Here is a 24,792-nt window from a genome sequence, read left to right on the forward strand (position 1 = left end):
ATCGCGCCCGGGCGGCTGGGCCGATCTTTTGGTGAAGAAAGATAAATGAAAAGGAAAAGTATTGAGACGTGACCGATCATAGAAGCAGCTAACGAAATAGGCCGATCAGTGGCGAAGAGGATAAAAGTATGAGTTGCTGACAGTTTGTGCTCCTCCATTTTTCAGGTCACAGTCTTAGGCCGCACACCATGACAAACTTCAGCACACGCTATCTACAGGGGCAGGTGTGCTACTCACACCACACACACACACACACACACAAAGTTTAGGAAAGTAATCCAAATTGATAGTTGTCACCTTCTGCCTCTAGGTGCGATTTCCTGAAGGCCACACACTACACTACACTACACTACACTACTACACTACACTACAACTACACTACACTGCACTATACACTGCATTACATATAAACCCTTCCCCTCTCTCTCTGCAAGTCAACATACTGTATAAAACATTGAATTATTATTTATTACTCTGGGGCGCATTACTAATATTCAAAAGACCCCTGTGACTCTGTCATATCGGAGCAAGTGGTAAGGATTGTGAAACCTGATTTGTTTATACAGGGTACTGAGTATAATGAGTAATCATTTGCCTTGTTTTAGTCTCTGCCAGTTGAATGGGACAGTGTGGACAATAAATGCCTGTTCCACATGAGCGATCTGGTGTTCGGCAATTTTGACCCTCAATTGCCGTTTGGTTTAACCTACTTACGTCGCTTACAACAATTGTATAAGTAAACAATATAGGACTGTAGATAACCACGAAAGCTCTTGTATCTTTGTTTTGTTCCTTTTGGTAACCTAATAATATGAATTACGTTTCATAATTCTGGGGGTGTATTCATGAGACATACATAAGGATGTGGTACATGTGATGGCGTCCCAGCTCATTTGCTCGAGTAAAAATGGAATTACAAAATGTTGGGTATCCTGGCAGGGTGGATAGGGCCTGTACCATTGGCGCCTCGATTACCTGACCTAAATCTCCTTGACTTCTACTTGTGAGGGTTACGTTAGAAGTAAAGTGTATGCTGCGAGGTCCCGACTCGCGAGGAATTGCGCCGAGTGCAAGACAATGCCACGATCATTCACAACACACCTGGAGTATTCGAGCGTGTACGACATTCACTTTTACGACGGGCTGAAACCTGTATTCAACATGGCAGGAATTTTTAAATTTAAAGTAAAATCCATATCAGATTGTATATAAATTGTACTAAAACACTCAATAGATTTTACCACATTCCAACGCCATGGGAGTATTGACACAATGATCATGAAGTCATTTACCCTTATGTATGTAGCCAGTAATACACCAGAATTATTAAACAAATATACATATAAATATATATATATATATATATATATATATATATATATATATATATATATATATATATATATATATATATATATATATATATATATATATACAAAGAAAAAATAAACATGCTTACAAAAGTATGGTGTACATTCGGTAAAAAGATATCTTTATAATTCTTATGGAAACAAATTGACACCACGGACGAAGGTTTTTGATAAAGCCCCATGAAGCATGCTGTTATTCATCAATCATATTACAACGAACTACGTAATTTAAAATTTTGAATGATATAACTAAAATAGGCCTATCATAATAGGTAGGAAATGTCTCACAATCACGCTTACAAGCCCTAGCGAGACAACACGAGTGTTCAGTTCTTAATTCATCTAACCCTTCCTGGAAGATTTTCTTTACACAACCAAAAATGCTGCTGGTTAATGTTTACAGAGGCCAACGTGGTAACATCTGGAGCCAGTTACAGTACAGTACTTCATCTCGTGTTGGTTAAACTTTTACCATGGAAGAGTGATTTTTTTGTCATGAGAGACATATCAAGTACTTGTGCCACTACAGTATCCGTAATAAGTTACTACTTCTTGTTTCAGTATGGCACGGACGTGGTGGTTGGGCGTGGCAGTGATGAGCGTGATGGTGCGTAGCTGTACACCATGAATAGGAAGGCGCGTATCGTCTGCTACTTCTCCAACTGGGCCATATACAGACCTGGACTCGGCAGCTACGGCATCAGCGACATCCCTGTCGAAAAGTGTACACATTGTTTACTCTTTCGTCGGTGTCTCCAATGTAACCTGGGAGATCTTAGTGCTCGATCCTGAGGTGAGAGATCCCTTACTCATGTATATTACTGTAATCATTATTTGTTAATATATATCAGACTTTAGAACTATTTTGCTAAGTCATGAACACAAGTTTTTAATTAATAATTTATTTATGAACATGAAAATTTTTGTCCTAGGGTGAAACTGCCTAGGATGGTCCATATACTGTAAACCTTTTTCTTTCAGTCAGACCAGTATGTTATCCACCTACCATATTCAGCCACCGGTAACTAGTAACAAGAACACATTTTAGCTCTCCACTTTCTTAGTCCTTCAACGTAGGCTGTGAACACTCACATATCTCCACCAACCTTTTACATAAACCTACGCTGAGAACCTACATTAATCTCTTTATCTTTGAACCTTCAGTTAGATTTGGACAAGAATGGTTTCCAACTTCACGAACCTGCCAAAGCCAACCCCAACGTGAATTCGATGTTAGCGATAGGAGGGTGGGAGAAGTGGAAGTATTCCCAGATGGTACAGATCCCGCGCGAAGGACCTCGCTCATCGCCAGCGTCGTTGGTCAGTGATCATTCCAGTTTTCGTTGAAGTTACTATGTATGGGTGTGTGAAGGGTGATTCAGATGTGTATGGTGGAGAGTGCATTTATGAGGGTTGGCTGACAACCTGTAACACATAATTCACTCACATCAAAATAGGCCTCTGCACTGCTCATGAATGGTCTGCCTCCCGTCTTGTCTTCATCTACCGAACAATGTAGAGATGTGGTGATCATCTTAAACTTGGACACAAGGGAAGGACTTAACCTATGAGCAGAGCCCAACAACCCCAGGGAGAAGTTGGGGCCTTAGTGTTACATTCAATGCTCATTTTTCTCAAGGTTACTTTCACTCTGGGATGACCAGATGTGACTTACCAGTCACAGCGATTTTTTAATTAGTGACAAAACACAGATATTTAAGGACTACCAAAAAACCCTTTCATAAAATTAAATGTTATATAGTTCGATTTTGAAATGAGCTACGGTACAGTTATAGCTCGCAGCTACTAAAATCTAATTAGTATACAAAGTACCACTTTTATCCTATAACTCCTCTTATTTTTATTATGTAAGAGTCATTTTCTAATCTTCTCCTGTGGATACAGAATACATGAACCGCTTCAGTTTGACGGCTTCGACTTGGACACGGGAGTATCCAGGGGCCACCGACGTGGTGGAACCTACAGTGACAAAAAGCCTTTAGGTGAGTCATTCGGTTTCTTGCGATGCCATCATCACCAGATGCAGTCCTGTTATTCTGATGACTTACTTTTTAAAATAAGCACGTTAATGCCATATTAAGGTGTGTGTCATCACGAGAATGATTTTTTTTTTTGAGTTTGAAAAATTGGCCCATATGACTAATGATATAGTTCTATAGTGCCAGAATCATGTGATATCTTCAGATTTGAAAGTTTTTATTTTTTGCTAGGTAAATTGTAACTTGAAATCTTATGAAAATTCCAGTATTCCACCCTTTTACCAACACCACTAAATAGCTTATTTAAAGTAAAGTAAATGTATCAGGTTAATTTATTAGGATAGAAAATGATCCAGAATAGTAAACGAATGATCTTGACACATTTATTAAAATTTAATATTCTTTAGAAAACAAAATCATCCAAATAAAACCGGTTTTACTACTACGACCGGTGTTGCTGCACACCATAGAACATATCTTTCTTGCTTTGTTTCTACTCATCACCTCCCTGCTGACCACCTGAGCTCGGATGTAGCCTTCCCCTCCCTCTCCTGGCTGTACGTGACTGCTGGCCTCGCTCACTTGCTGTACAACGCGCTCTATACCTGGGTGTGCGGGGCCAGGCAGGGACATGCATGAGGTTGTCAGGGAAAGCTCTGACTTGAACATTGGTGAGGCTGCCAGGTGAGAGAACCACTGCCAGCCTGGATGTTATCGAATCCTATGAGAGATCAGTGAGGTCTTATGCCTAGATTGACCAGCAGTCTTCCTGACCCTGAAGGAATCGTCGCAACTGATTCGTCATGCCCAGATCCTCTCATAGTCTCATATCAAGATCTTTTGACTGCCTCTTCTCTCCTCCTCATCCTTGCTGCAGGCATTGTCTGCAGAACTGCCTCCCAGGATGAGCTACCAGGAAGATCTCTCACAGTCTGCTCCACAATCTGAACAACCTTCCTTGCTGACTCCTCAGGAGCTCAAGCTGGAAGAAGACATACTTGTGGACCTTCGGAGAACAATGATGACTTGACAGCGGTGTTGAACCAATTTGGCAAGTAGACACTCACGATGAATTGGACAATAAGTCTCAGGTTGTGAAGCTGGTTCCCTTTCAGTTTATGATGAGCGACCCAAATCCTGCAGAACCTGAGAGCCGTTGTGAGCCACCTAGAATGTGAGACTGGACCTATCTGCAGGTAAGCAAGTCTATCAGGCATGACCCCAGTTTTGATGGCACTGCAAATCATGTAACCATAGTACTGGTCAGTACTCAGGTCGTCATTGACAGTATGTGCAAGATCAACGAGTGGAGGGCCAACTGTGATTTTTTCAAAGCTCGGATTTATTTCTAACTCAGTGGCAGAGTCCAGCATCTTGCCAAGAGGACCAGACCATCTGTTGTTTGAAAAAATCTTGCCATCCAGCTCCTGGATCAGATGTCTGAGTGGCAACTCGTTGGTGTGGAGGTCACAAACAATCCAGACCAGCTTCCTCCCAATCTTCCGCTCTATCCACTGTATGACCCGCCCTTGCCACCCTGTGTTCGTGTTGGTGCTGTCCCCTCCATTGGCCTGCAGGGTCTGGTCTACGTTCCTCTCTCTGAGCCAGTTCACAATGTTATCTGCCACTATCTCAGCTGGTTTCCTGATGTCATCTTTCTCTGGAGTGAAATGCTGTACTTCCCTCCTGGTTCACTGCAGCGGGAGTAGTGTTCCTCCTTCACCATGGCAGGAACAACTTGTCAGAGAATCTCCCAACTTTCATAGACCTTTGAGTGTCATCCTTCTCCATCAGAGAACAAACAATTGATTCCATTTTCTCTTATCCCCTTATCAAACTCCTCTTCTAGGTTACTGACAAGTTTCTCCTGAGCTCTCCTTACTTTGTTATGATATATCACCAGGTGAACATCATCAGGTGTTATCAAACAACCGTCAACCCAGGCAGCTGTTGCTATCTCTGCAGTTTCTCTGAGACCAGTGTGGTGTCGCATGCTGGCCAGAGCTATGCTCGGGATATCTTTCCTATTTCGAATCTTATGCCTGGAAGGTTTAGGATCATTATTTTCTGGGTTAGGGACAAAGTCACCATTCTCCTGGTCAGCACTCGGATCAGCCATGGGGAAGTCATTAAACTCTGAATCAGCTTAACTCCAATCATCGGCCTTTTTGCACTCACCCTGAACTTCAGTCTCTTTTCCTCGGCAACTCTTCTCCTCTTCTGTCTCTGTGGCAGCCTCCTGTCTCTTGGACTCCAGATATCTTGGCTAGAAATCATAGAAACCCCTATGCTACTTGATCTTCTCTCTCTGTGCTGACAAATGCCAGTTCAATCTGGGAATCTTCAGTTCACGCTTGCAAATACAGGAGATGTGGGCCTCGGATTTAGTCACGATCGCATCCAAACTCAGGACAGAGAACAATTGGGCGCACAAGTAATTATGTCCAAATAACTGGTCAGTTGCTTGTAAAGCTGTCCTTAACTGCAAGTTTTCCTCTCCCAAGAGAGATATCTCTTGCCTTTTCCCAACTGGCTAGCAGTCTCTCACTAATCTTCTTCTGACTTGTTATGACTGGAGGCTTGAACTGAGCGTTAGCCAGAGTGTACTATGCCAAGACAACTTTGGTCATATCACTAGCAATGTCTTTGTTTGTGTAAGTTCTTTGGTTCTTTTCACTGATTTGCCTGATTAAAACACCGTATCTCAAAGCATATCTCAATGTAGGCAACTCCGACTTCAGGAGCTCTCTCCCAGACCCAAGATAGTGACTGAGATGGCTGGATTTTTGGTTCCTCGTCCTGACACAAGCAGCCATCGCAAATATTATCAACTTATAAATGCATCAGAATTTGAAACAGAAAAAATATTGTTAGTTGGGTTGTTAAAGAATGAAGTCAGAAAGCAATGTTCACTATTTAATTGTAATGCACTAATGCAGCTGTACGTTAAATTTTCGATAAATTTCACGTTAAAATTTACCTAGCAAAAGGTTGCAAAATATTGAAACTGAAATTATTTTCTGTTTATATACACTAAAATCTACCAAAAAAGTGATGGGCCATTAGTTTTAGCTGATCTTCCTTCCTATGACACACCCTAATGCCATATCCTCTGGAGGACTATTTACCATTTAGACAACATGCGGTGTCCAAACTGATCCATTAGCAGTTTTTATTTAAATTGACTGCCGCTTTAAGCGACATATTCTTCAAATAATACTCCAGTGACTACACGCCATCTTCTAGGTAAAACAGATAAAATTTAAGATTAGGGGTCCGTTATTGAGCTTCCAGCGCTGATAAATTTGTCCGCGTATACACCTATTAGGTGTCACAATAGCATACATACTGTACCTTCAGAGACTTCGTGAAGGAACTGAGAGCAGCCTTCGACAAGGAAGGGAAAGGATGGGAGATCTCCATGGCTGTTCCCGTCGCCAAGTTCAGACTTAGCGAGGGTTATCACGTGCAAGAGCTGTGTTAGTGAGTATTAGAATAAAAACAACTCCAGGTGTCTCTTTATGTATCACAAGATGATTGTTTCCACTCCTTGACATGATGGGTACGATCCAAAATCAAGATTCAGATATGTTGGCAGGTAAGGGGTAGCTTAGGCATGTATGAGGTAGCTTAGGCATGTGTGCAGTAGCTTATGCAGGTGTGGAGTAGCTTATGCAGGTGTGAAGCAGCTTAGGCTGGTGTGGGGTAGCTTAGTCAATTGTAGGGTAACTTAGATAAGTGTGGGGTAGCTTCGGAAGGTATGGAGTAGCTTAGGCAGGTGTGAAGTAGCTTATGCAGGTGTGGGGTAGCTTAAGCTAGTGTGGGGTAGCTTAGGCAAGTGTGAGGTAGCTAAGACAGGTGTGGGGTAGCTTAGGCAAGTGTGAGGTAGCTTAGACAGGTGTAGGGTAGCTTAGGCAGGTGTGAAGTAGCTTATACAGGTATGGGATAGTTTAGGCAGGTGTGGGGTAGCTTAAGCAGGTGTGGGGTAGCTTAGATAGGTGTGGGGTAGCTTAAGCAGGTGTGAAGTAGCTTATACAGGTGTGGGGTAGCTTAAGCAGGTGTGGGGTAGCTTAGATAGGTATGGGGTAGCTTAGATAGGTAAGGGGTAGCTTAGACAGGTGTGGGGTAGCTTAGACAGGTGTGGGGTAGCTTAGACAGGTTTGGGGTAGCTTAGACAGGTGTAATTCTGCTAGTTCTGTGTACACCTATTTATGGGTGTACTATTTATTACTTCTGTATTCTATTATTTAGACATCATGATTTTATATTCTATTATTGATTCACCTTTCATCATTTGCATTCGTTTTAACTATCTCCTTTAGGTAAATATGTTATGTACGTGTAGAATGATTGATACGAGACATTAATTTGATTACTTATATACGTAGAGGTAACTGTGTGAATATAGAAATAGATTAACATTCAAATACACGACCCAAAATCGCTTTAACTTGATTATGTGGATTCGATTTTCTGCCAACCAATTACATTTTTTATCTTTGTTATTTCTCTGTCTCTCTTTTACGCTCTTCTGCATATTTTTCATTCCCCTTTTATTGCCCCTTTTATATATCTTTTCGTAAACTCTTTTGTCCAATTGCTTTCCTTACTTTCCCATTTGTACTTATTCCTCTTGCCCTCTTTTCCATCTTGTTCTTTCTTCCACTCTCTTGCTCACATCTTTCCCCTCTTGTATACCCTCAGTTAACATTATCCTTGCTCTTTGACCTAGTTACGTCGACGCCGTCCACGCTATGACCTATGATCTGAGAGGTAACTGGGCTGGGTTCGCAGACATCCACTCCCCACTCTACCCTCGCCCATTTGACCAGTTTGCGTATGAGACCCTCAATGTGGTAAGTGTGTTGGCAAAGATTTCAAATCTCAAAGAATTCCTACAACTGATGTTTCCACGTAACTGGTGATGATATACGAATGCATTAAACTGAGTGACTTAAATTAGAGCACAAAAATTGGCTCGCCTGAACAGTGCCTATGGTGTCAGAGGTCCTGTAGCCTTTTTGGTCCCTCAACAACGTTGGCCAGGGGACGGCAGTATCCTCCCCGCCCCCATGCTTAAGCACTGGGAGACTTAGAGATCAGCTCTCAGCTTAAATCACTTAAGATTAATCACTCTAACCTAACGCATCCTAATTTAACCTAAACTAATTTAACCCCCATCCACCCCATGTAACGTTAGGATGTTTAATCATTAAGTGAAATGAACTAAGGTGCCTAATCGTCACGTGGTCCCAAAAATTAAATCCACAATGGCATCCAAATTATATTCAGACTCTACCTAAATTAATATTCGTAATACTGTCAGTGGATAAAATTAATATATATATAGAAGATATATTAATGTGGTTAAGATAATGTTTCTACTTATGGTAAAATCCTAGTGAAATCTCAGTACCATTTTGTTTATACTGTACATGACCCCTCAACAAGAAGTTGTATACTGCTACACAATATATATACTTTTACTAAACAAAGTAACTTTTCAAAACTGTATAGTGATTATTTTTTCAATAATCTCTCGTATAGAAATGTTGAGGCATTATCATTTTACTTTTTTATTTTGTTAATAAAGTATTTAAATATTTCCTACATAAAAAACTGAATAAAGGTAAATTTTTTTCTCACAACTCTTCTCTTCTCTTTCGCTAACTTTCAAGCTATACAGCTGCCACTCGTCATTTAGCTCTCTCTCTCCCCCCTCTCTCCCTTCCTCTATATCAACTTACTTATCCTTCCCGATCCCTCCTATCTATTACGATCATCTATCTATTTCTTCCTTTTACATATCTCGCCCTCTTTCTCTCTCATTCTGTATATCTATTTATCTTTCCTTCTCTCCTTCCGGAACCTTCTATCTATCTATCTATCTATCTTTCTATCTATCCAAGCTTTTCGAACACAAACTCTCCCTGAGTGACGTAAGCCTCTCCTTGCCTCGCAGAATGACGGGCTCAAACTTTGGGTGGATAGAGGTTGCCCTAAGGACAAGTTAATCGTGGGAGTACCCTTCTACGGCAGGACTTTCACCCTGGGCAGCAAAAAAAGCAATGGACTGAGGGCCCCTGTGAAGAAGTGGGAGGGTGGAGGCAAACCAGGACCCTACACTGATGCCAAGGGTTTTCTAGCTTACTATGAGGTAAGAAAAGGTCTTCGGCAGAGTCTTATGTATATTTCAGGGTTCTGTGTGTCTCTCATGGTTCCATTTATCCATTTCTGGCTCCTATGTGTGTTTAAGGGTTCTATGTGTGTCTCTCAGGGTTCCATTAATCCATTTCTGGCTCCTATGTGTGTTTAAGGGTTCTATGTGTGTCTCTCAGGGTTCCATTTATCTCTATCTGGGTCCTATGTGTGTTTCAAAGTTCTATTTGTCTCTTTCTCTTGGTCCTATGTGTGTTTCAGGGTTCTATGTGTATCTCAGGGTTCTGTGTGTTTCTCTCTGGGTTCGATATGTGATTCAGGGTTCTATTTGTCTCTAAGAGTTCCATTTGGCTCTCTCCCTAGGTCCTATGTGTTTAAGGGTTATATTTGTCCCTAAGAGTTCCATTTGGCTCTCTCCCTAGGTCCTATGTGTTTAAGGATTATATTTGTCTCTTTGGGTTCATGTGTCTTTTTCAGCGACCTCTCCCTCGGTCTCATGTTAAGAATATCTTCTGTACCCGTACCTAGCCTTCTCATTATCTGTACCTGTACCTGGCTGTACTCATTACCTGTACCTGCACCTGGCTGTACTTATTGCCTGAACTGCATTTCGATTTCTACTATGATACAGTAGAATAGATTAACTTATCATCAGTAAAGAAAGCTATAGTATATTAACTTTTTATTCATGTATCTGGTCAAATATACACATATAAAAACGCCTTTTAAAGTTGTACTGTCATTCCCGTCTGGTCCCCGAGACAAGCTAGAGTCTGTCAGTTGATTGAAAAATTCCAAAGTAAGATCACCAGACTGGTGCCTGTATTTCGGCACCTCAGTTATCCAGAGAGATTAGAGCGCTTGCAACTGCCTAGCTTAAACTACAGACGGGAAAGGGGCGACCTAATCGAAGTGTATAAACATCTCAGAGGGCATTACTCAGTTGAGTGTCCATACCTGGAGCTGGTGGACGCCCGCCCCACAATGGATCACAGCTCAAGGTTGAAGAAGCCCAGAAAACTGCGAGAGCAAACTTTCTTCGTAGTGAAAATTATGAACTGTTGAAACAACCTGCTAGAGAGTGTTGTGACGGCACCGAGTGAGAGCTCTTTCAAGACAAGACTTGACCAACACTGGAGCAGGTTCAGAGACATTCAGGAGCCAGTTCATGCCCAATACTTGCCAACAGTGCGTATCAGAAACGTGACCGACCACCGATGCCGTTAATGAGCCGATCAGTGGTGAAGAAGATAAAAATAAAAAGTAAAATAGTCACAAACCACACGTAGATTGTAAATAAATCATAACTACAACTCTACAATCAAAAAGAATTTAGAGACGATTGCTGATTGGCTAAGAGCCGTGGTCACCAAACTGTAGTTCGCGCGGAACCATATTATGGAGCCCGTAAGGGTACATTAGAAAATTTTTAATTATTTGTGATTCTTTGTAAGAGTGAAAACAATATAAATATGGATTAACTTGATACGACTTTAGAGAGAGAGAGAGAGAGAGAGAGAGAGAGAGAGACCAGGGACAAACCGCCAGCGTTCTCACTAAAGGTAAATAATATATATATATATATATATATATATATATATATATATATATATATATATATATATATGGCAAATGAAATTCGACTTGTGAAAGAGACCTAGGGGTACTTGTAAGCCCGGACCTACGGCCTAGAAAACAGTGCGTTAATGTTCGAAATAAGGCAAACAGAGTATTGGGTTTTATATCTAGAAGTGTAAGTAATAAGAGTGCAGAGGTCTTATTGCAACTATATCTTGCGCTAGTCAGGCCGCACCTCGATTATGCGGTTCAGTTCTGGTGCCCTTATTATAGAATGGATATCAATTCACTAGAGTCGGTGCAGCGAAGAATGACGAAAATGATTCTGGGACTTAGAAACCTTCCATATCAGGATAGGTTAAAGAAACTTAACTTGCATTCCCTAGAAAGATAAAGAGTGCGGGGAGATATGATAGAGGTATTTAAGTGGGTGAAAGGAATCAATAAAGGGGATATAATGTTCTTATAATATCCGAGCAGGATAGGACTCGGAGCAACGGATTTAAGTTGGATAAGTTTAGGTTTAGGAGGGAGATAGGAAGGAACTGGTTCACAAATAGGGTGGTGGACGAGTGGAACAAGCTTAGGAACTTTGTAGTTTGTGCTGGAACTCTGGAAAGTTTCAAAAGGAGGCTAGATAGATTCATGGATGATAGAGAGTGGCTGTAACTCTCGACAGGAACTGCCATGCACGGGCCAACCGGCCTATTGCAGACTCCATATTTTCTTATGTTCTTATGTTCTAAAAAAGGAAAACACGAAGTTCCCAAGCGCTTTCGTGTAATTCACAACTTCAGGGGTCAGTACACTAAGGAGAAATACATAACAAGGTATATATATATATATATATATATATATATATATATATATATATATATATATATATATATATATATATATATATATATATATATATATATAAAATCAACGACCTCACCAGCCAGGAATCGAACCCTCGACCTACTGGGTGGGACTAGGGAATGCTACCGACCAACCCACAAGGACACTAAAAGCAGTCCTAGACTCTGTTATATTTCACACAAAGCCTGTTCATCGAGCTGATGGCGCCGTGAACCTCATTGGGAACTGCCCGTGCCTCGTATGTGGTGTCAGTAGCATTTTACCGAATCCAGCTGGTATGAAACACGAGGTACCATATTTATACTTCATTTTTAGTCCATATAGCACGCGGACTTTGGACATATAATCAACGACCTCACCAGCCAGGAATCGAACCCTCGACCTACTGGGTGAAACTAGGGAACGCTACCGACAAACCCATGCAAATATTTGGCATGAGCATGGGTAATTGTCTTTCTGCTCCTCTAGCCTGTATTTATATGGAGTTTTTTTAGTCTAGATTACGGTATTTTGCGAGAGAGAGAGAGACGTTTCCCCAGGTTACGGAAGGACTCCGTTCTTGATTTTTTTACATAATAATAAAAATAATAAATAAATACAAAATGAAAAAAAAAAAGTGATATCGATATTATGCATTGTATGTTGTTGTTAAAGTAAGAGAAACAATTAAGACCCTGCAATTGTGTGTAAATGAGACAGAAAGTCAGATCAGCAACCTGGGACTTGGGTCACAATTTTCGTGATGCCGCATGGCAGCAGTGTCTGCCATATTGCGCTTGCAATATGTATTGCCTACTACCTACTACCTAGATCACGCGCACCTACAGTGATTTACTTGCATATATATATATATATATATATATATATATATATATATATATATATATATATATATATATATATATATATATATATATATATATATATATATATATATATATATATATATATATATATATACTGTATATATATATCGATAAAATCACACAGGGAAAAAGGAAACAATGGAGAACCTTAGTTTTCGTCTTTACGGTATTTAAGACATCTTCAGAGGCAACTGAATTACAAATACTGAGAGAGAGCCTATGTACATAGGGTGACCTTATATAACATGAGGTCAGGTCCTAAAAACAGAGATCCACTAATCCACACACCAACCACACGGCAAACATAAGAAGAGATTATAAGAAAAGGCGACATAACTAGTCATGTCACGTCAGGTAAAAAATATGAGACCCACTAATCATCTATCATACATCTACCTTACATGCTTTTAAAGCACTTTTAACCTTGGGCCACTGACAAATAAATTTGTGTATCATATTATCAGTTTGTACTGACAATCCCTAAAGTTTATAGAATACAGTTCTCTAATCAAACTTGCTTCAACTAGAAGTTTTTCTGTGACACATGATGATTTATACACTTTTAAACTGTTTTCCCAATCTATGGGGTGATTATTGTTCCTCTGCCTAGTTTGAGTAGAATGAACCATGAACCATGTGAATTAATAAGTTTTGATGTAAATTCACTTTTCACTAGAGTACCAGTGAATGACCTACTTTCACTCCTTAAAGATAAGTTGCCTCTGTTAGATTTAACTATTGAATATGATACATTTATCAAATTGATAGCGTTATGCGTTACTGCATTTCCATGGAGTTTTATGAGGCTAGATTACTACCCAATATAGGGGACCTTATTCCTCCATGGTATAGATATGTAGATGATGTGCTTTGTCTATGGCAGGGGTGGGCAAAGTACGGCCCGCGGGCCACATTTGGACCTCCAAATTATTTCTGTGGCCCGCCAGTGCATTTGGCAATCAGAAAAAAAAAATCTTATTAATTACAGAAAGGACAATTTTGGAAGTTGGGTGGACATAGCAGCAATACACATTAAGTGTGTGGCCCGCGAAGTGTGCCACCATTCATGAAGTGGCCCTCCATCAAAAATAATTGCCCACCCCTGGTCTATGGACTAGAAACAGTGACCCAATGGAATTGTTAGACAAGCTTAATTATTTTGTCCCTAGTATTACCTTCAAAATTGAAAGAGAGATAAATGGATCCCTTCTCTTTCTTGATATATTTGTCATGAGAAATGGTCATAACTATATATTTAAGGTGTACAGAAAGCCTACACAGGTAGATAGTTTCATGCATTTTTTATCGAGTCACTATGAACCTACCAAAATGTAAGTTTTTCTGCTAGTTTTTGAGATGTTTACGTATTTATGACCCTGAATTTATTGAAGAAGAACTGCAACACATTCAGTTCATTGCACAAAAACTTGGGTACCCTTCATTTAAATAAACTGCAGGAGTGGTCAGAAAAATGGCAAATGAAATTCAACACCAGCAAGTGCAGCGTACTTAATATTGGAAGAACAAATACTTATAATGTATACAGCCTTAACAACATCAACATAGAGAAGTCGACTTGTGAAAGAGACTTAGGGGCCAACTCTTTCAGTCCCTTGATAGACGAATTGGACGTTAGTACAGTCAGGGACAGGGCTGACAAGGAAGGTATAAAAACTTTAATTGTTGGTGACTCACAGGTAAGGTACATGGACAGGACCTTTTGTGGTAAAAACAAAAATAGGATGAGGGTGTGTTTGCCAGGAGCTGGGGTGGGGGATATAATTGACAGGATGGACAATATCTTGTCTGGTAATGGGGACAAACCCATTATCTGCCTCAGTGCAGGAGGCAATGATATTGGCCGGTGTAGGAGCGAGGAGCTTCTTGATAAGTTCAAGTCAGCTATAGATCGTATTAGGAATAAGGGAGGGATCCTTATCATATGCGGTGTCCTGCCTGGAAGGAGAGTTGGCGGTGAATGGTTGTCAAGGGCAGTTGGTGTCAACGACCGTCTTGACAGATATTGCAAGTAAATATCAGTCCCACTCATTGACAAATGGGACAACTTCCACGGCAGAAGGGACCTTTATGCTAGGGATGGGGTGCACCTGTCTCGGGATGGGGTGGCAACCCTGGCGGGGTCTCTGGAGGGGGCAGTTCAAAAGATATCGAAGTCTTTAAACTGCTAGGGGAACATATGGGCACGGGGGTGGGGGAGACTGCAGTGGGAGTGGGTAAACAAAGTAAAAGGTTACAGGGAAATAGTGTTAGGAATGATGACAAAGCTAAATTAGACAGCGAGTTAAGACCTAAACTTGGTAAAGGGAGGACTCAGAACACAACTAACCTAAATGTCTACTACACGAACAGTAGAAGTATGAGAAACAAAATGGATGATATTAGGGCCTTGGTATGTACCGAAAAAATCGATATAATAGCTTTCACTGAAACATGGATCAACCTAGACTCACGTGAGTTACCTGTCGAATACCAAATTGCAGGTTACAAATTGTTCCTTACCGACAGGCACACCAGGAAAGGAGGCAGAGTAGCAGTCTATGTCAGGGATAACCTGAAGTGTGAAATAAACAAGGATATAAACATTGAGAGGAATACAGAAACAATTTGGATAGAATTAATCGACGGTAGGGAAAAATTAATCACAGGAGTAATATATAGACCTTCCAATCTTGATAGAGTTAATGAGCGTCTTATCTGGGATGAAATGCGCAGGGCTTCCATACACAACAAAGTCTGTATAGTAGGCGACTTTAACCTTGCCAAATAGATTGGACTGACCTTAAGGGTAACTCAGAATCAGAGGATTTTCTCGAAATGATCCAGGACTGTTTCCTAAGTCAACATATAAGCGAACCCACCCGGGTAATAATATACTCGATTTAGTTCTGTCGAACACAGAAAACCTTATTAGCAATGTCGAAGTAGGGAACGAACTTGCAAACAGCGATCACAAAGAAATTAGATTCCAGTTAGATTTTCAGGGCGGACGAAAGGAAAATTCTACTAAAGTCCCAGATTTCAGAAGGGCAAACTTTGATAGTTTGAAGAGGTAGTTGAGGGAAGGGGTATCATGCCTGGGGGTGACTCACACCGACCTCACCGCACCTGCGAACCTGACGGTTGACACCGACCTGATAACGAGATCTGAGATTGCCGAGTTCGACGACAATTTAAATAATGAGTTACTTAATGCACAAAGGGTCAGACAACAATGACCCTAAATGGATAAATAATTATTTAAAGAACATTATTGGCCAAAGGAAGGCTATAGGTAGAAGGATAAATCGTGGCGAAATTTACCTCCGGGATTATTATAAGGTATTGGCGATTAGAGTTAAAACAGAGATAAGGAAGGCCAAGAGGAATAATGAGGTAAGGATAGCAAGGGAGGCGAAGACAAACCCCAAAGGATTCTACAAAATGTGTCAAACTAAAACACGAGAAAAGATTGGACCAATACTGTCAGATACCGGCGAGCTAACTGATAACGACGGAGAAATGAGCAATAATCTGAATAAATATTTTTCAACAGTTTCCACCACCGAAAATTTAAATATGATACCCGAGGCACCGACTCTATTCAGAGATAGTGAAGAAAACAAATTAAGCGAGATAGTAGTGACTTGTAACGATGTTAGTTAGCAAATAGACAAACTAAAGCCTAATAAGTCACCTGGTCCCGATGGGATATTTGCCAGAGTATTAGAGGAATGTAAGGAAGAGCTTAGTATGCCCTTAGCAAAGTTGTAGTACCAGAATCCTGCAGGACAGCAAATGTAATACCGATTTTCAAGAAGGGGGATAGATCACTATCCTCTAACTACTGCCCAATCAGTCTAACATCAATAGTAGGCAAATTACTGGAAGCAATCATTTCAAACTCGATTCGAAATCACCTGGAGAAGCACCGATTGATCAATGATTCCCAGTATGGCTTCACAAGTGGGCTTTCTTGTCTAACTAATCTATTAACATCTTTTCAGTAGTTTTCGAATCGGTGGACGAGGGGCACAATTATGATGTGGTATATCTCGACTTTAGCAAAGCCTTCGACAGAGTCCCCCACGAAAGACTAATTAGAAAGGTAGAAGCACATGGCACTAAATCCCATTGGAGCAACGTCATTAGTGGAGTTCCCCAAGGCTCAGTACTTGGGCCATTATTATTTTTATATACATAAAAGACATAGATATCGGCATAGACAACAACATAAAAAAATTTGTTGATGACACCAAAATAGGACCTGTTATTAAATCTGAGGAGGACTCCACAAAACTACAGGAAGATCTAAGCAAACTTTTCGAATGGTCTGAAAAATGGCAGATGAAATTCAACGTGGGCAAATGTAAAGTACTCAGTATAGGAGATGTAAACAGGGAAACCAGTTACCAGATGAACAACGATGCCATTGAGAAATCCGACTGCGAGAAAGATTTAGGAGTAATGATAAGTCGGAACCTTAAGCCAAGTAAACAATGTGTATTTGCTCGAAACAAGGCTAATAAAGTACTTGGGTACATACAAAGGAGTGTTAGTTACAAGACTAGCGAGGTCATCCTAAAACTATATCTTGCGTTTGTGAGACCTCACTTGGATAATGCAGATCAATTCTGGTCACCTTATTACAGAATGGATATAGAATCCTTGGAAAGAATTCAGAGGAGAATGACAAGGCCAATCCCAGGCATTAGGAACCTTGAGTACAGAGACACGTTAAAGCATCTTAATTTGCACTCCCTCGAGAGACATAGAGTGAGAGGCGATATGATAGAGGTGTATAAATGGAAGTCAGGGCAGAACAATGGGGACATTACAAAGATACCCAAACTATCCAACCAGGAGAGAACTCGTAACAATGGTTTAAAATTAGACAAATTTAGATTTAGGCTCGAAATATGTAAACACTGGTTTGGTAACAGAGTAGTGGATGAATGGAACAAGTTTCCAAATATTATTATTAACTCGAATACGCTGGATAGCTTCAAACATAGGTTGGATGCTCATATGAGCAATAGGGGTTAAGTGTAAACGGGACTGCCCAGTATGGGCCAATAGGCCCGCTGCAGTTTCCTCTATTCTTATGTTCTTATGTTCTTATGTACTTGTAAGCCCGGACCTACAGCCTAAAAAAAACAGTGCGTTAATGTTCGAAATAAGGCAAACAGAATATTAGATTTTATATCTAGAAATGTAAGTAATAGGAGTGCAGAGGTCTTATTGCAACTATATCTTGCGCTAATCAGGCCGCATCTCGATTATGCGGTTCAGTTCTGGTGCCCTTATTATAGAATGGATATCAATTCACCAGAGTCGGTGCAGCGAAGAATGACGAAAATGATACCGGGACTTAGAAACCTTCCATATCAAGATAGGTTAAATAAACTAAACTTGCATTCCTTAGAAAGACGAAGAGTGCGGGGAGATATGATAGAAGTATTTAAGTGGGTAAAAGGAATCAATAAAGGAGATACAGATAAAGTTCTTATAATATCCGAGCAGGATAGGACTCGGAACAACGGATTTAAGTTGGATGAGAATGACGAAAATGATTCCGGGACTTAGAAACCTCCCATAACAAGATAGGTTAAAGAAACTAAACTTGCATTCCCTAGAAAGACGAAGAGTGAGGGGAGATATGATAGAAGTATTTAAGTGGGTGAAATTAATCAATAAAGGGGATATAGATAAAGTTCTTATTTTATCCGAGCAGGATAGGACTCGGAGCAACGGATTTAAGTTGGATAAGTTTAGGTTCAGGAGGGAGATAGGAAGGAACTGGTTCACAAATAGGGTGGTGGACGAGTGGAACAAGCTTAGCAACTTTGTAGTAAGTACTGGAATGCTGGAAAGTTTCAAAAGGAGGCTAGATAGATTCATGGATGATAGAGAGTGGTAGTAACTCTCGACAGGAGCTGCCATGCACAGGCCAACCGGCCTATTGCAGACTCCTTATTTTCTTATGTTCTTATGCTCTTATTTAAGAATATTTTGATTCTACCTTATCGCATTGAATTTGTCCCGTTAGTTCAATCCCTTAAATTATTAAACATTAATGTTGTTTTTAAGTATGACTCAACTATTACTAATATACAAATTAAGAATAGCCCAACCTTGAATGTAAATGGAAGTGTTTACTGTATTCCATGTAGCAATTGTAATGAAAATTATGTAGGTCAGACTGGGAAAGCATTGCAACTCAGAATTAAAAAGCATAAGTAATATTTTAGAACGGCATCTGAAAGCAGTGCACTTTTCGTTCATATAAGGAATAATAATCACCCCATAGATTGGGAAAACAGTTTAGAAGTGTATAAATCATCATGTGTCACAGAAAAACTTTTAGTTGAAGCAATTTTGACTAGAGAACTGTATTCTATAAACCTTAGTGATGGTCAGTACAAAACTGATAATATGTTACACAAATTTATTTGTCAGTGGCCCAAGGTTAAAAGTGCTTTGAAAGCATGTAAGTTTGATGTATGATAGATGATTAGTGGGTCTCATATTTTTTATCCTGACGTGACATGACTAGTTATGTCGCCAGTTCTTATAATCTCTTCTTATGTTTGTGTCGTTGGTGTGTGGATTAGTGGATGTCTGTTTTTAGGACCTGACCTCATGTTATGTAAGGTTACCCTATGTTCATAAGCTCTCTCTTAGTCTTTGTAATTCAGTTGCCTATGAAGATGTCTTGAATAAAGACGGAAGCTAAGGTTCTCCATTGTTTCCATTTTCCTTGTGTGATTTTATCAAGATTTATCTAATCAACGTTTCCACTGTGGATCTACGTGAAATATATATATATATATATATATATATATATATATATATATATATATATATATATATATATATATATATATATATATATATATATATATATATATATATATATATATATATATATTAGTTATTCGTTATCAGTGTCGCACTACAGCTGTATCCTGTTAGTGAATGACTGTTTATAGTAACTTTGACCTGGATAAAGCCTTGGCCTTACATGACCCCTTAATTCCCACAGATCTGCTCACTGGTTAATGACCCTAACTCGGGGTGGACCAAAAAATTCGACGACAAAGGAATGTGTCCCTATGCCTTTAAAGGTCAGTAACTTGATGTATATGTATACATATATATATTTATATATATATATATATATATATATATATATATATATATATATATATATATATATATATATATATATATATATATATATATATATATATATATATATATATATATATATATATATATACACGAATATATGTTTGTATGTATGTGTGATGCCATGCATCTAGTGTGGCAGTGTTATGTTAGTGTTAAAGTGCAGGCATTGCTTGCTTCCTCTTGCTTTCAACTACTGCCGCTGGATTGCCCTCAAGGTGAACAGGGAGTATGTCATCCCCTGCCAGTATACAGCCTCTTCACCATCAACACCCCTGTTGTGCCTCCTCGTGGCAACACACGGTATTTGGGTGCCTCCTGAGCCTAGACTAGACCAGTAGGGGATCTTGGAGGAACAGTGGACCCCAGAGGGACGGTGCATAAGCCCACTGGCATGTGGACACGTCCTGGCGCCTACTAACCACTGACCCACTGCCTTGCGGATTAACCTTGATAGGTTAATCCGCAACAGGCAGACATACTTACAGAGCTCCAGCATGACCCCAATGGCGGTATAGGTAGAAGAGGTGACCAATATGGGAACCCAACGACTACATCGACGGATGAAGGCAGTGCATGATGGATAGGCGAAACCCAACAAACAAGGCTAGCGGCATTCCATTGCATCTCTCTCTCCCCAGTCGATGCAACTACTTGTACCACTGGATCAGGAAAAGGGAGAGCCAAGATTTGTGGTTGCAGCCTATGCTATACCTTTTTCTGGAAGGGTAAGCCTGCTGCAGAGGGAAACCATCATTTGCGGAGTTGGCTTTGCCATTCGCCAATCCATCCTACATAGGCTAACTGAACTCCCTGTTGGGTTCAACAAGCGCCTCATGACGTTTCGAGTCCCATTGAATCACTCAAGTTCCGCCTTCTTCATCATTGTATACGCCCCAACACTGGATGCAGAGGATGACATCAAGGAGTCCTTTTACGCCGACCTTGACAGAGTGCTAACCTCTACCCCCAGAGAAGATAAGGTTGTGTTCCTAGATGACTTCAATGTAAGAGTTGGCAGAGATGCAGGGAATCATAGGGAGAAACGGAGAAGGCAAGTGTAATCCCAACGTCCAACTTCTCCTCAGCAAGTGTGCTGAACACAACCTCATTATCACCAACACCTTGTTTAGGCAGATCGATAAGATCAAGGGTTAATGGCAACACCCACGATCGATACATTGGCATCTCATTGACTACATCATTGTCTCAGAAAGAGTTCACCGAGATGTCCTCATCACGAGAGCCATGCGTGGCTCAGACCACTGTGATACAGATCATCGGCGCGTCAGAGTCAAACTTTGCTTTCACGTCGCCCCAAAACGGAGAAAGCAATAAGCCTCCAGAAGAGGTTTAAACACCAAGCAACTGGAGGATCCAGCGGAAGCACATGCCTTAAGAGAGCAGCACAATGATGAGCTGGCAAACAGCCCAACAACAAACAACCAAAATCCCAGTGCCGAATAGGGTCCCTTTAAAGCTGTCATCACAAAAACTTGCAACGAGATACCCGGCCAGATCAAAAGAAAACACCAAGATTGGTTTAATGAAACCGACCCGGAAATCGAAGTACACGTCAATTATAAACGTGCTGCTCTCACTGACTGGCAAAGCAACCCTAAGTCTCGGAGCAAAGCTGATACCTTCCACGAGAAGAATACGGTAGTCCAACGCGAACTTCGCAAACTACTGAATGAACGGTGGAAAAATAATGAATGTGAGATGCAAAAATCTTCGGATCAACACAAGATGCGTAAATTTTTAAATTCTTCGAAAACAATATATGACCCAGCTATTCATGGCTTGGATCCCCCTTTGCTCATCCGACGGTAACTCCCTAATTAAAGACGGAGAAAGCATCCGTCAGCGCTGGAAAGAGCACTACCATTCGCTACTCAACCGAAACATCGATGTAGATGTCCTGACGACCCATCATGCTCCTCAGCACCCAGAGCTGACTCACCTCAGCTATCCTCCATCCCTAGATGAGGTAGCTACTGCCATCAAACAGATGAAAAATAACAAAGCCACAGAGCATGATGGAATCCCAACCGAGGTGTATAAAGCAGAAGTACCTCTTCTTGCCATCCATCTCCATTCTCTCCTGGAGAATATATGGGAAAAGGAGGAAATCCCCCAAGATCTTAAAGAAGCCTCGATCGTCAATATTTATAAGATTAAGGGAGACTGGTTAGACTGTGGAAACTACCACGGGATCTCACTGCTGTCTGTAGTTGGCAAGATTATCGCCCGAGTCCTCCTAAACAGACTTCTTCCTGAGGCGGAAAACTTCCTGCCAGAATCTCAATGTGGTTTTAGACATCACGTGGCACCACTGACATGATCTTTTCTGCTCTTCAGATGCAAAAAAAAACTGCAGAGAATAGCGTCATGACTTGTACATGGCCTTTATTGACCTAAATAAGGCCTTCGACTCAGTCAACAGGGAAGCCCTCTGGTACAAATGAGTCGTTTTGGCTGCCAACCAAAATTCATTTCCAATGTGAGGCAACTCTCCGATGCCATGAACGGCAGTGTCCAACACAATGGCACCCAGTCTGAGTTCTTCCCCATCCAAACGGGGATAAAACAAGGATGTGCACTGGCCCCCAACTCTCTTTTCTATCTTCTTGGCTGCCTTTCTTACTCGTGCCAGTGCCAATTTAGCCAGCGGGGTGGATATCCAGTACCGGATAAAGGAACTTTTCAACATAAGATGACTCCAGGCAGGAACAAAGGTGTCGGGAACTTCCATCACTGAATTTCAGTATGCAGACGACCTCACACTCGTCGCTCACATTGAACGTGACATACAGGAGATCCTGAACACCTATGCAGATGCGAACGCACACTTCGGCCTTGAGGTGAATGCACGTAAGACTCAGAATTCCCTTTCATCCTGCCCGTGGTCCAACCACACCTCCACCATCCATCCAGCTTAACGGTACTACTCTCTCTAATGTTACTCACTTCCAATACCTTGCCTCCAACCTGTCCACCATCGTGGACATGGATGAAGAGATTCAATATCGGATCGCATGTGCATTTCAAGCCTTTGGCAGACTCCATACCCGTGTCTTCAGCTGTAGGGAGCTGAAATTATTTACAAAGCTGCACGTGTATCGAGCAGTGGTCCTCCCCACCATGCTGTATGTCAGGAGGCACCTCAAGGCACTTGAAACCTTTCACCAACGTAGTCTACGTTCCATCCTCCGAGTTCTCTGGGAAAACAAGAGAACAAATGCCAGTATTCTCGCTGACACAACTACGTTGGACTGGCCATGTTACCCGCATGAACTACAATAGACTGCCAAAGCAGCTAATTTACAGTTTCCTAACGAAGAGCAAACGTAACGCTGGCTAGCAACGGAAAAAGTATCAGGAGAGTCTTAAGACAAACCTGAGAGTGTGTCAAATCTACCCCCTCACCTAGGAAACGATCGCTCCACACCGTAGTGCTTGGAGGAGGATCACACGAGAAAGTGTCAATACTTTCGAGTTAGCCCGATTGCATACCGAGGCAGACAAGCGCCAGCAAGACGCTGCCGCCTCCCCTCCCGCACTAGATGTAGCCTTCTACACGTGCAACATCTGTGGACGGCCCTGTCGATCCCGTATCGGCCTCTCGATTCACCTCAAAACTCACCAACGTAGGTGACATCCTTAATAACTCATATCATTGTATCATAGCTAGATGATCGTCATACTCGTTTCCGAGGAACAGCAAAGTAGAAGTAGTAGTGTGTGTGTGAGAGAGTAATTTTAGAATGTAGTATATTTTGAGCTTGTATGGAAAAGGGACTGATGTAGATAGATAGATAGATAGATAGATAGATTATTCATTAAAATTATCATAAACGTTTACATTGATTAAGCATATATATAGATAATGCAGGTACAGCATACAATATACCTAGACAGTGCAGTACAGGCATATAAATGAAGAAGCTAGACAGTGCTCGTACACACACACTGTACTGTCAACAGCAGAAGTTCGTCCCGAACCATAGTGCATGATATGAGGCAGATAATATGGTAAAACTGTATGGGGATGTGTTGAAATATATGCTTTAAATGGCTACTTATTTAAAATTTAGGATTGTAATTTGCTTAAGAATATATTTATGTGTGCAATATAACATATTTGGTATCAATGAGTAAAATGTGGGAAATAATTTTATTGAAAAATATATGACATTACTGCAAGATGATGATTCATAACTGGGAATCTGATGTATACTGTATTATTATTCTTACTGCTGATGACAACGGGCCATTTTTCATCCTTAATGACATTCATAATACGGCAATGTCATATACGGGGTATTTCTCAATAACATTATTTTCCCACATTTCACACAATGACACTAATTAAGTTATATACAAGAAATGTATTTTTAGACAATCTCCGATCATAAATTTTAGATAACTAACTATTTAAAGCAATCTATCAACTTAACCGCATACATTGTTACCAGAACACTTGTCTCATGTCATGCAGCACGTTGATTCTTTTTACTTACTTTTACTTTTGATCCTCTTCGCCACTTGTCGGCTCGTTAGCAGCTTGGGCGGTTGGTCACGTCTCTGTTACGCTCTGTTGGCAAATACTGGGCATCACTGGCTCCTGGATGTATCTGAACCTGCTCCATTATTGGTCAAGTCTACAGTAGTCTTGAAAGAGTTCACACTCGGTGCCGTCACAATACTCTGGCAGAATTCCAAGAGTTCATAATTCTCACTCCGAAAAAGTTTGCCCTCGCAGTTTTT

The 24,792-nt window shown here is 40.7% G+C and overlaps 1 protein-coding gene across 1 annotated transcript in view; it reads left to right on the top strand.

Moving 5' to 3' along the window:
- Positions 1–1,994: 1,994 nt before the first annotated feature.
- The window catches only part of LOC121876379 (endochitinase-like), a 31,712-nt gene continuing 8,914 nt past the window's right edge, over positions 1,995–24,792 (top strand). Inside the window, exons 1-9 of the mRNA XM_042381451.1 lie at positions 1,995–2,092; positions 2,352–2,391; positions 2,535–2,690; positions 3,295–3,373; positions 4,344–4,405; positions 6,711–6,853; positions 8,103–8,226; positions 9,333–9,527; positions 19,877–19,958. Coding sequence (XP_042237385.1) covers positions 1,995–2,092; positions 2,352–2,391; positions 2,535–2,690; positions 3,295–3,373; positions 4,344–4,405; positions 6,711–6,853; positions 8,103–8,226; positions 9,333–9,527; positions 19,877–19,958 — 979 coding nt within the window. The remainder of the gene's footprint in view (positions 2,093–2,351; positions 2,392–2,534; positions 2,691–3,294; positions 3,374–4,343; positions 4,406–6,710; positions 6,854–8,102; positions 8,227–9,332; positions 9,528–19,876; positions 19,959–24,792) is intronic.

This window comes from Homarus americanus, unplaced genomic scaffold, assembly GCF_018991925.1.
Source record: "Homarus americanus isolate GMGI-L3 unplaced genomic scaffold, GMGI_Hamer_2.0 scaffold34921, whole genome shotgun sequence".
NCBI classification, from domain to species: Eukaryota; Metazoa; Arthropoda; class Malacostraca; order Decapoda; family Nephropidae; genus Homarus; species Homarus americanus.